Below are 13,363 nucleotides of genomic sequence, written 5' to 3' on the forward strand. Positions count from 1 at the left end.
ATACGTTTCAAAAGTAACCCTCCCAAACCTGCGTATACATACTGTAGTGTAGAGGCGTTTGGATCCATTTGCAGTAGTTTATTCACACATGTGATCAAACAGAGAGAAGCAGACATAAACAGAAACAGGCTCTGATAAAGGGACAATCCAGTACTCGTAATCAGACACAGGCAAGGGTCAGGGCAGGGGGCAAAGGTTCACAGAGTCTAGAGTCCAGGCAGAGATCTAAGGTCCAGATAATAACGGGAATCAGGGAATAACGCTTGGGAATGTCTGCAGAGCAAAACAACACTTCGCAAAGTAACAATGAAAGGGGCAGTCCAGATATAGGGGAGATAATGATGAACAGGTGACGGTGATGAGGATAATCAGATAAACCAGGCAGGGATGGAGATAGATAATGACCAGAGGGAAAGATGGGAAGTGCAGTTTTAAAACTCCGGAGAGAGGGAGCGGATGAGACCAGAGGGAGGCGTAGCTGAGCGCTCCGTGACAGAGCCCCCCCCCCGCGAGCGGCTCCGGAAGCGAGGACCTGACCGACGACGGGGTCTTCCACGGGGTCTTGGTGCGGGTCGATCTGGGTGGTCTCGATGGAAAGTGGAGAGTAACGAGGAGTCTAGAATATCCTGAGACCTAACCCAGGAGCGTTCTTCGGGACCGTATCCCTCCCAGTCAATGAGATACTGTAGTACCCCGGCGCGGCATCTGGAATCCAGGACCATTCGCACCCGGTACGCCTCTGCGCCGCCGACCTCAATGGGAGGAGCCTGCACTGGGGCGATCTCCTCCTGGACCACCTCTCTCCTGGGAGTAGTAGCGGGTCTGAAAAGAGACACATGAAAAGTGGGTTAGATGCAGTAATGAGCTGGTAGTGCCAAACGAAAAGAGACTGGAGTGATCTGGCAGAGAATTTTGAATGGCCCGATGAACCGAGGAGAAAGTTTTTTGCAGGCAAGCTTAAGACGGAGATCCCTGGTGGAGAGCCACACCCACTGGCCAGGCCTGTATTGAGGTCCGCTGCGCCTTCTCCGATCTGCGTGCTGCTGATAGTGGCGGATAGCGCGCTGTAAGTGGACGTGGGCGGAGTCCCAGGTAGCCTCGCTGCACCGTAGCCACACATCCACTGCGGGGAGATCAGATGGTTCTCCAGCCCATGGGAAGAGCGGAGGTTGAAAGCCTAGAACACATTGAAATGGGGTTAATCCTGTAGCTGGTTTCAACAGAGAATTCTGGGCGTACTCTGCCCAGACCAAGAAGCGACTCCAGTTGTGTTGATTCTGGTGGCAATAGGTGCGCAGAAAACGGATGAGATCCTGGTTGAGCCGCTCCACCTGACCGTTGGCCTGAGGGTGGTAACCCGATGTGAGGCTTACGTTGATGTTTAGTTTAGTGCAGAGCTCTTTCTGCAGACTCTAGATGTGAACTGGGGACCGCGGTCAGAAACAATGTCATCTGGAAGTCCGAAGAGACGAAACACATGATTCACGAGAGCCTCAGCTGTTTGAAGGGTGGTAGGCAATCCAGCCATAGGAATAAAGTGGCATGACTTGGAAAAGCGATCAACTACCGTAGGATGGTAGTGAATCCCTGGGACTGAGGCAGATCAGTAACAAAGTCCACGGCAATGTGGGGCCAGGGGCGCTGAGGAACGGGCAGAGGTTGTAATAGACCAGCAGGCTTGAGATGAGAGGATTTGACGGTATTGCAAATAACACATTGGTGGATGAGAGTGATGACATCGGCTTGCAAAGTAGGCCACCAGAAACGGTTGGAGACGAGCTGAGTGGTAGCCGTGATACCAGGATGTCCTGCACTGGGAGTGCAGTGAACCCATTGGAGGACACGATGGCGAAGCTCGAGAGGAAAATAGAGGCAATCTGCAGGGCATTCTGCCGGAGCAGCGTGATCTTGCTGTGAAGCAGTTACCTCAGCAATTGTATCCCATTGCACGGGTGCCACAGTTAGCGTGGAGGGAAGAATAGACTCAGGTTTGGATGGTTCATGGGGACTATCAAACAGACGAGAGAGAGCGTCAGCCTTCCTGTTTTTAGACCCTGGTCTGTAAGTGATCTTGAAGTTAAATCTGAAAAAGAACAGAGACCAGCGAGCTTGACGCGCATTCAAACGCTTGGCGGATTTGATGTATTCCAGATTCCTGTGGTCCGTGAGGACAGTGAAAGGCTGACGCGCGCCCTCCAACCAGTGCCTCCACTCTTCAAAGGCTGCCTTCATGGCCAGGAGTTCACGATTGCCCACATCATAATTACGTTCTGCTGAATTGAGCTTGCAAGAATGAAACGCACAGGGGAACATCTTGGCCGGGTTGCCATGGCGTTGTGAAAGAATCGCACCCACTCCTGTGTTAGAAGCATCCACCTCCACGATAAACTCCCTGTCTGGATTAGGGTGATGAAGAATGGGAGCTGTGGTGAATCTCTCTTTCAGCCGTTCAAACGCTGAAGTGCACTCGGGAGACCAACTGAACTTCACCCCGGAGAAGGGATGTGAGGGGAGCCACGATAATGCTGAAATTCCATATAAATCTGCAATAAAAGTTGGCAAACCCCAGAAAGCGTTGCAACTCCTTCACAGATGAGGGTTGAGGCCAATTGACCACAGCTTGGACCTTGCTATCATCCATAAAGACCCCTTCGGCGCTGATAATGTAGCCCAGGAAAGAGATTTGGGTCTGATGAAACTCGAATTTCTGAATCTTGGCGTATAGCTTATTGTCAATTAAGCATTTCAGGACGGCTCGCACATCCCTAACGTGCGTTTCGAGAGTCTCAGAATAGATAAAGATGTCATCCATGTAAACTATGACGTTTCGGTAAAGCAGGTCTCGGAATATCTCGTTGACAAAAGCCTGGAACACGGAGGGACTATTGGAAAGTCCGAACGGCATAACCCGATATTCATAGTGGCCGGAAGTAGTAGAAAATGCTGTCTTCCACTCGTCACCCTTGCGTATGCATATCAGATTATAAGCATTCCGTAGATCCAGCTTGGTGAAGTACCGGGCTGTGCGAAGCATCTCCAAGGCAGCAGGAACTAACGGCAGAGGATATCGATATTTAACGGTCACCTCATTCAGGCCCCAAAAGTCAATGCACGGCTGGAGACCACCGTCCCTCTTCCTCACGAAAAAGAATCCAGCTGAAGCAGGGGATGTAGAGGTAGTAATGAAGCCCTTGGACAGTTGCTCCTCTATATATGCTTCCATGGACTCAGTCTCAGGCTGAGATAACGGCAAACTCTCCCGCGAGGTGGTACAGCCGCAGGTAGGAGTTCAATGGCACAGTCACCCGCTCGATGTGGCGGTAGTTGATCAGCTTCTCTCTCGCTGAATGTCTGGCTTAAATCATGATAAACTGCCGGTACCTTATGAAGATTCGATTCCGTAGATGAAACGAGGCATGCTTCAGGACCTTGGACAGTGGGTGCGCAGTTCTTCTGACAACGGGGAGACCACTGGGAAATCCTCCTCTCTGACCAGGAAATCTTGGGGTTGTGATTCTCCAACCAGGGAAATCCTAGTATTACTGGATGAAGAGGTGAATTAATGGTAAACAGCTGTATAGTTTCGGTGTGCTGTGAGCCGATGTTAAGCGTGAGGGGTTGTGTGATGTACCGCACTTTCCCGGTCCCCAGGAGGCGCCCATCCAACGCTGCAACTGCCATCCGGGGATCACAAGAGACGAGAGGAAGACGATGAGTTTTGGCAAAAGCAAGATCAACAAAACACCCTGCTGCTCCTGAGTCAATTAATGCTTTAGTTTTGACACCCTCTCCATTTGAATATAGCGAAATCTCCAAAATGAGTGAGTTTAGAGATGAAACATGAGGACTCACCGCAATCGAATCTATGGATGTGGGTCTCCCAGGAGGTCTCACTGGACAGGAAGCTCTCAGATGACCAGGTTGAGCGCAATACATGCATAGATTATGCCGCCTTCTCCTCTCACGCTCGGCCGTAGTGATATGGGTGAAGCCGATCTGCATAGGCTCGGGTTCTGTACTTACTGGGGGATTAACAAAGAAGTTAGTTTTGTACGATGAGCGACGAGCCCGGATGAGATGATCGAGACGAATGGCGAGCTCCATAATCTGGTTTAAAGTCTTTCCATCATCGCGGCAGGCTAGCTCTCCCTGAAGCTCCGAGATGAGACCCTTTCGGTATAAGAGCTTGAGGGGCTCCTCAGCCCAGCCCGTCTGTGCAGCGAGCGTCCGAAAGGCGAGAGTGTAATCGGCCTCTGTGGAGCTTCCCTGGCGTAACGAAAGAAGAAGTTCCCCCGGATCCTTTCCACCCGCTGGGTGTTCGAACACCTCTCTGAAGTGAGTAACAAACATATCATAAGAGAAAGTAGAGAGCTGACCTCCTGACCACATCGCCGTTGCCCACTCCAGCGCCTTTCCAGTGAGGAGCGATCACACAAAGGAGATACGGCTGTCGTCGGTGGTGTGCTCCCGTGACTGGTTAAAATAAATCTCACACTGCATCAGAAAACCTTTACAAGTGATGGGTGATCCAGTGAATTTTTTGGGGAGTGACATTTTGGGATTGCTGGAAGAGGTACTCACAACAGGCTGTGAAGGTGCAGGTGCGGCGGGTGCTGGAGCCTGATTAGCGGCCGTGATCGCTGGGGTGAGTGCTCGTACAGATTTCACCAGTTCCTCAGTCAGAGTAGTCAATTTAACCAGCTGCTGACGATGTGTAACCAACTCCGATGCTTGCGAAGAAACCTTGTGGGCTAGGCGGAACAACTCTGCTGGATCCTGTGATGGCGAAGTGTTCTGTAGTGTAGAGGCAGAGGCGTTTGGATCCATTTGCAGTAGTTTATTCACACATGTGATCAAACAGAGAGAAGCAGACATAAACAGAAACAGGCTCTGATAAAGGGACAATCCAGTACTCGTAATCAGACACAGGCAAGGGTCAGGGCAGGCAGCAAAGGTTCACAGAGTCTAGAGTCCAGGCAGAGATCTAAGGTCCAGATAATAACGGGAATCAGGGAATAACGCTTGGTAATGTCTGCAGAGCAAAACAACACTTCGCAAAGTAACAATGAAAGGGGCAGTCCAGATATAGGGGAGATAATGATGAACAGGTGACGGTGATACATATTTTAAAAATAATATTTTACTCAAAAGTTGTATTTGTTAACATTATTTAATGAACTATGAACTAACATGAACTGATAATGAAAATTTTTATTTTTATTAAATAACATTATCAAAGATTAATAAATGCTGTGAAAAATATTGTTAATTTTTGCCACGATACATAAAGCATTAACTCATTTTAACAACTGGAACATTATAATAAAGTGAATTTCTCAAGAATTACGTGACACAGTATATTCTTTGTTGTCTGGACAAAACATTTGTGCCAAAGACTGAAAAGCTTAGTGAGTGACTGAAAAGCTACTCACCAAAGAAAAATATCCACTTTTCTTTGGTGAGTAGGCTTAAAATAATTGAATCCAAGGAAAGAAAAAGCTTGCACACAATGTCCATAGAAACAAAATTCCAGGACATTTATTGAGAGGCCAAAAAAGTGCAGGACAAAACGTTTTCGATGTACATTGTCATCAGGGACACTTTTTGCACTTTTTTGTCCTCTTAATAATTGTCCTGGAAGATTGTTTCTATGGACATTGTGTGCAAGCTTTTTCTTTCCTTGGATTTGTAGACTGGACGAATGACTGCTGAAAATAGGGCTTTATCATCATGGGCACATTGTTTTAAATAAATGAAAACAGTTTTCAACTATTCTGAACGGTAATGTTTGTATGACATACACAATAACCATGAATGCATTAAACATGGATAGACCAACAAACAAAAACGTTTCAGGCTTATATTATGCAGAAATATACAACATGACCCTACTTATACAAACTGCCCAAAACACACATACCTGCATATCAACACATTATTTAAGTGCACACACACACATGTTGCATACACTTATCTTGGAGTATGCAATTTTCAATATTGACATACCCTACAGATATATAACATTTATAACATGTCTCTCTGGAATACGTGATTGGTCAATCGTGGCATCCTGATGTTTTTGTATAATAGGCACTAAACTGTATTATTTATTGACAACAGATTTCCTTCATTACTCTGCTAGTTTCACTTCACGGTCTCTTTGTTTATACATAATAAAATAATTTTAACTCACGTCAGTATTTTTTACCCATTTCTTTCTTTTCTTTTTTTTGGTAGGTAGCCATGTAATAAGCAGGAAAATGTAAAGTCATTATCGCAAAACAAAGTCCTTCAGGCTGATGAAGATTGCTATGCTTTGCGAGAAGGTTTATTTTGTGATAATTACCAGCTGACAGTACATTATCCATTACTTATATGTATATGTAACAGCTAGTAAGACACACACACACACACACACACACACACACACACACACACACACACACACACACACACACAGCATGAGTTAGTCATACATATTCAAAGTGGGTGGATTTGGTCTCAAGTGTAATGGATCTGGCTGGATCTTGGTCACGTCCTGTATAGAGAGATTGAGGGATAAAAGATGGTGTCATTACTATGCGGAACAGACTGTGCATCTGTGTGTGTGCATGTGTGTACATGTCTGTCTGAACACTGACTCCTGACCACTGTGTTAAACTCTCTACAGCTCATGAGGACCTCATATATGAAGCATGAACTTGTAAAGCTGCCTTTCACAGAACACAACCAGTGTGAGTGCAGGTGAGACACACACACACACACACACACACACACACACACACACACACATACACACACGTTTACCTAGCTAATGAGTACCATACATTTCTATTGTTTTCTTATAAAGCTAGTTATAAATACTAAAGACTAACCATAAAGCCCAAAGTATACTTTGGTTTTTACATGTACGATAGCGTTTGCTTACATTCGAAGGCTCAAAGCTCAAAGTATACTCCATTTAACCATGCCCACAAAAACAGGCGATCAACGCATGCATGCTAAGACTGCTAAGAGACACTGGTCTATTTCTCTTAGGAGTTTAGGTCCTTAAAAATGTAGAGTTATACAAATGCACGTATCTCCTGACCTCCTCACACGCTGTTGACGTGCTCGTCCATTGTTTTTGTTTCCATCGTCTGCTGTTGTTCACCAGAGTCTTTGTCTTTCCCTTAGTGAAAGCAACAGCCCAACTGTTTGCTGACACCTTGTGGACCCTTTGATTAGTGCAAACAATTCCAGGAACATGCACAGATTATGCGTACAGAGTATTTGTGGTTAGGATAATGCGTATAGGGCAAGTAATGTAAATTGCTGTAGCCTATCCTGCTGATGACGTAAATTACGATCCTGCTGATGACGCAATTTACTTCACATGCCTTGTACGCATGCGCTAGCATATGAAGTATAACCCAAGTATCCTTTGGGCTTAACTCAAACCCTAAAGGGCCGTTTACACAAGGTGCATTCTTGCATTAAAAACAGCTAAACTGAACGCTATAAAAGGGACCTGAATGCAAGGGGTCTTACAGTTAGACACACTTTCAAGTTGTTTCAAGTTTTAACTTGACATCAAAAGACCGATCCTGCAAAAGACACCTTTCTGAAGTATGACCAACATTTACAGCATGTTTTTGTGAGTCCGCAGTCAGCACAGTCCCAATGGCGACTACAGTCAATGCGCCTCACAAAAACACACTTACCGGGACCAGACAGCTTAGAGGAGCTATTCACGCAGGACACATACTTGCCTCAACATGATCACATGGGAAATCGACATACTGCTTCCTAATGTTCTTGTAATGTCCCTGAAATCACCCACATACTGTAAAAGAACTGACAAGCGCCATCCCCAATCGACATTTTCAAATCGACATCAATTAAAACTTTTTCACCTTTCCCTCTGCCCTTACAAAAATCAACGGTTCATGTCAAACTTGTGGAAAATTGTCCATTGGTGCCAAAGGTTTGCTGCTGGTTCACCACTACCAGTGAAGAGCTGCAAACTTCTGGCAAACATTTGAAAAATCACAAACTCATTTGCACGTGAAAATAATTGGTGGCAAATTTGCAGCAAGCTTTTGCAAGTTTACGGTTAGAGAACTCTAGGCAGGTTTTTGGAAGGTTGGTGCTACTGATAGCTTGTAGCATGAACATCCTCCATGACATGTTCATGTAAACAATGTTGAGCTTGATTCAAAGGTTGCTTTTGCAATCTAAAATAAAAAATGTACTCCACTAAGGAATAGGTTTAGTGTTAGGTTTTGGAGGTAGAGTGAGATTCAAACTGGGCATGTTTGCTGCAGTCCAAATCCGAGTGTGATTGCTTCCAGCACCCCTCGCACCGCTCGCAACGTTGGTCTGGTTTCAGACATACTAATGATTCTGTTGAACCCCGGTGCTTTTCCATCATTAACAAATGTGTAGATGATGGAGAACACAAAGCGGATGGCTACATTTGTGTGATCTGTGCTTACCGGAATTCGAACCACTGCCCCCAGTGGCTGAAGTGTTGCAACTGTAATATGTCCACAGGGTGGCACCAAAAGTGAGTTACAGGCAGTTTGGAATTGCATACTACTCATACTACTCTAACTACTTCTGCCAAATGTATCTATGGCAGAAATACTGTAGTATGAGTAGTATGATGTATGCCATTTTGAACTCAGCTGCAGTCAATTTAAATGCATGTTTTTATTGCCCCCTAACCCAAAGCTCAAACCTAAACCTAACCCTCAGTGGAGTTAAAATGTAATCTTTGAGGGGAAACGCAACCTCAGAATCGTGCTCATCATTGTTTACCCCTTACAGAAAATCTAAAGTCCTGACAAACTTTTTTGTCCCCAAAGTATAGCTGAGTAAACACACACACACATTCCTAACACCCAACCCCCCCACCCCCCCAAACACACACACTTGCACTTCCACCCTGTTTCTCAATTGGGGAATGACACCATCTCCCCATGGAGTACTTCCTGTGTGCGGTCACAGAAAGGCGTGCCCCCAAAATCCCTCTTCCACTGGCACACAGCCGAGCTGTCAAGATCAGCTCTTTATCGGGTCATTGTATGTTTCTCCTCAAAAGCCCTTTCAGTAGTTGCGGGGTTCGGATTAAGGCCAGGAGTGCAACCGAGCTCTCCATAAGAGCTTTTACATGTACTTGTCTCTCTGTCCTCACTTTGTAACACTGCCCCGAACACACTTGAACACCCCACAGCAAACACACTGTTTACATAAACACCCAAGCTGACCGCATTATTAACTATTTACCTGCATCCAATCAGATCACATTGTGCACATTATAATGCGATAAATCCTTTAACTTACTAATAATGTTTACACTCTTACATGGTAAAACTATTAGGTTACTATCTTGTGTATAAGTTTGCAATGTAATAAACAGCTATTTATCTTCTTTCGGCCATGACATATTTATAAGAAGAGTTTTTATAAGCTAAACTAGATTTTTTCATAATAAAGAAAATGTGATTTTGTTACCTGTGGTGATCAACTTGATCACATGGTAAATTGACATTCTTCCAAATGTTCATGTACTGTAAAATCGAGCACGTTCTGCGAATTACTGACAAGTGCCTTAATCCTCTGCCAGACATTTTTGAATGAATTCAAACCTTTTCCTGTGGTGCTACAAATCTCCAGGTCCCATGGAAACCAAACAGTATTCACATTAATGTAAGCAATGGTGAGAGCAATTTGGAGGTTGTATTTTCTCTTTAAAATAACATTTTTACTGCACTCATGGTTAGGTTTTGGGTTGGGGTTTGGGTTAGTGGGTAGAGTTAATAAAATATGCATTTCTGTTGCATAATTTACAACTAAAAACAAATTGCTTTGGGAGGCACAACAACACTTCCCGTTTCAGCCACTAGGGCCAGTGGTTTGAATTTCAGTAGCATGTGGTTGCTGTGTTTTTCAGAGTGGTCTTTAGCACATTGCTATGGGGTTGCTAGGGTATTGTGAGTAGTTGTAAGGAAGTTGCTAGGTGGTTGCTCACAAGCCCAAGTAAAAAAAGCCCACCTCTCAGTCTCTATGATATATTTGTCCCTATATTTGGCTTGGGTACATCATGTAACGTAAGTCTATGAGATTTCTGTGTGTTATTGTCTGGCAGATGAAAATAAATACCGTAATTTCCGGACTATTGAGCGCACCTGAATATAAGCCGTACCCAACTGATTTTTAAATAAAATATTATTTTGAACATAAATAAGCCGCACCTGTCTATAAGCCGCAGGTGCCTACCGGTACATTGAAACAAATGAGCTTTACTCAGGCTTTAACGAAACACGGCTTGTAACAAAAATAAATAGGCTTTAACGAAACAGTGTGGCAGCGGGGGCTGAGAGAGTGATACACGTCAGTCTAGTGTTGGCGCATAGAAGAATTGAGAAACTTTATAAAATTGATTTCACACTGGTGACCGTGTGACAGTTTTCCCAAGAAGGACACGTGAAGCAGGGCACTTGAAATTAGACACCGTGTTAGACATAATTTAGCGCAGGTGTAAGCGCCCTTACAGCTTTTCTCTCCCGGACGGGCGCTTGACCACGCCCCCGCTGCCACACACGGCTTGTAATAAAACATTTGCAGTAAACAGTAGCCTACCAATAAAGTCATTGGTCACTATCTTCCTCGTCCTGTGCACTGAAACCACTGAAGTCATCTCCTTCGGTGTCGGAGCTGAATAGCCTCAGATTTAGTTGTCTTTTTGCACTGAGTCAATTCCTCACGCTGCTGTTTCCAACGTCTTATCATCGACTCATTAAGGAAGCCTGCCTAGGAAGAACCACTAATAAATGCTTGGATAATAACTAATCTTTCTTTGATTGCACATTTCATGGTAATTTCCTACTTACTTTCTGTTTTCCCTACAGGCTAAAAGCAAATCTTCATGCAGAACCAACCAGGTAAGTTATAATTGCTTGTGTGTGAGTTAGAGAGATGAAGGTTCACTGATCAGTGTCAGGTGACTACAGTGTGAATAGCATTTGCCCTCTCTTCCCTTTGCCCCACTGTGCACAAACACACACACACACTAACTCACACATGAACTCCATGGAGATGGTTGCGTGCTGAATTAATTGTGTGTGAAAGGCAGAAGTGTTAGTTCTGTGTGCTCTGTTGTGATTACTGTGAGCCTAATGTTAAACAGAACAGCAAACACTTTTTCTAAATGTCTTCATCAAAATCCACCTCTTGTTGTACTGTAGTTAGAGTCCAAAATGTACTTTGCGCATCGTCTTCTAATGCCGAACTGAGAAAATGGCTTTGATTTGGTTCGCTTATGTCAAGTTCATCAGCAAAGTTACCATTATTGTTCTTTGTTCACAATTTAGACCATGTGTTGTTGCAGTTCTTAATAAAGTTTACAGCCAACTAGTGTTATATTCTCATCAAAAGCCAGTTTTAACTTGTATTTAGCACTCACCGAGAGCTAATTTTGGATGTCTGTGGATTGCAAGTTCTCTTACGAGAGGTTCTCTCGTATTGCGTAAGCTAGCTTACGCTACAGGAAAGATTCATCTTTTCTGAGATATTGAAGCCAAAAAAATTATCCTTAATTTTGTATCATTTGTCAACGCAGTGCAGCAACTGCAGACCTTGAGCGGGCTAGCTAGCGAGCTCATTGGTTGCTCTGCGGCAACTGCTGCAGCCTATAGACGAACTTGAGCGAACTCGCGTCCAATGAGAGGCGTCCGCGCGCTTACTGCATCAAAGCCCGCCAAAATGGGCGTGGCTAGAGTGCATATAAGCGTAGTTCGTGAGGCTGGAACCCTGATTTTCATCTCTTCAGCGAAGCTCTTCGCATCTCTGAACTGGAAGCCGCGTCGCCGTTCGAGGGGCATCTAGCAAGCTTGGACAGCGCTCGAAGAAGCCGGCCGTCTCCGCCACCTTCAGCCATCCTGCGAGCTACGCCATCCGGCGACGTATCCTTTTTAGAGCAAGCTAGTTCTTAACGAACTTCACAAAAGAGTAACGAGCGTCTTTTTTAAGATGCCTCGCACCACTTGCGCTTCATGCCGCGCCCCTCTCAGCGCCGGAGACCGCCACATCATCTGCGCTCTCTGCCTGGGACTGGGGCATGCAGAGCTCGCTCTCGCTGAAGGCGGATGCGACCTCTGCGAGGAGCTTCCGATGTCGACCCTGCGGGCTCGACTCGAAGCACTCAGAACCGAAGCCGCCGCGCCGCCTTCCGTTCCGCCGCGCGGGAAAAAGCGCCGCTCCCAAAGGCTGCCAGAACCGGTGATAGAAGCGACTGCCTCACCGGAGTCTCTCCCTCGAGCATCGCTCTCACCCTCCCCGCCCCCCCGGGACACGCAGTTGCCGCCCAGCGGCCGCATTGCGGCCATCTCAGAGGACGAGGCGGAGGATCCGCCGGAGTCGAAGGGGAACTAACACGCCTCCTCACACAGGCCGTCGACCGCCTCGGGCTCGAGTGGTCACCGCCCCCTGAGCAGGCTCCCAACAGACTCGACGGCTGCTTTCTTCAGAGCCGTCGCCGTGCAACACCCGCAGCCCGGGCCGCTCCCTTCCTGCCGGAACTCCACACTGAGCTTGCAAAGTAGTGGAACGCGCCTTTCTCGGCCAGGATCCGTTCCCACGTCTCCACCCCTCTCGCTTCAGTGGACGGAGCCACCGAGAAGGGCTACTCCTCCATCCCCCCGGTCGAGGATTCGGTAGCAGCACACCTTTGCCCGCCCTCCGCGAGATGGCGGTCTAAGCCAGTGTTCCCGTCTAAGGCCTGCAGAGCGACATCCACCTATGTTGGCCGCGCCTATTCCGCCGCCGGCCAAGCCGCATCTGCTCTGCACTCCATGGCCGTCTTACAGATCCTCCACTAGCCGACATGGGAGAAGCAGAGCGCTCCACGTTCCTCAACGCACCGCTCTCTCCGACCGGTCTCTTCGGCTCCGTGGTGAGTGGCATTGTTGACCGCTTTTCAGAAGTCCAGAAAGCCACCCAAGCCTCTTCACAGCGCCCAGCTCAACAAAGTCAGACTTCTCAGCGTCCCTAGATCCCTAGATCGCGCTCAGACAGCCGCCGCAGACCGCCGCCCCCCCCGCGGGCCTCGGCCTAAGGTTGCGCTGAAACCTGAGCAACCGAAGTCCCCGAACCGAAGTTTGAAAAAACGACGGCTCAGTCCCGCTGTGGCCGGACCACCTTCAAAGCTTCGCCCCCTGTCAGTCCCCCTCTCTCAGGCTACTACAGTAGTGGATTCAGCAGCCAACAAGCCGGTGATACTGCCCGCTTGCCTGCACTCAAACGCCGTTTTCACGGCGACCCAAAGAAATCTTGTAAAGAGCAAACATGCCTTATGTGTAGAAAATGTGCCCACAATCCA

General features: G+C 46.7%; 1 protein-coding gene across 3 annotated transcripts in view; it reads left to right on the forward strand.

The window, feature by feature from the left end:
• The window catches only part of LOC127617272 (vascular endothelial growth factor A-like), a 56,331-nt gene that overhangs the window by 19,643 nt on the left and 23,325 nt on the right, over positions 1-13,363 (forward strand). For 2 of the 3 annotated variants that reach the window (XM_052089218.1, XM_052089219.1), the window contains exons 4-5: positions 6,671-6,744; positions 10,896-10,928. In XM_052089218.1, coding sequence (XP_051945178.1) covers positions 6,671-6,744; positions 10,896-10,928 — 107 coding nt within the window. The remainder of the gene's footprint in view (positions 1-6,670; positions 6,745-10,895; positions 10,929-13,363) is intronic. The other variant, XM_052089221.1, reaches the window with a different exon arrangement.

The sequence above is a fragment of the Xyrauchen texanus genome, chromosome 23 (assembly GCF_025860055.1).
Source record: "Xyrauchen texanus isolate HMW12.3.18 chromosome 23, RBS_HiC_50CHRs, whole genome shotgun sequence".
In the NCBI taxonomy this organism is placed as follows: Eukaryota; Metazoa; Chordata; class Actinopteri; order Cypriniformes; family Catostomidae; genus Xyrauchen; species Xyrauchen texanus.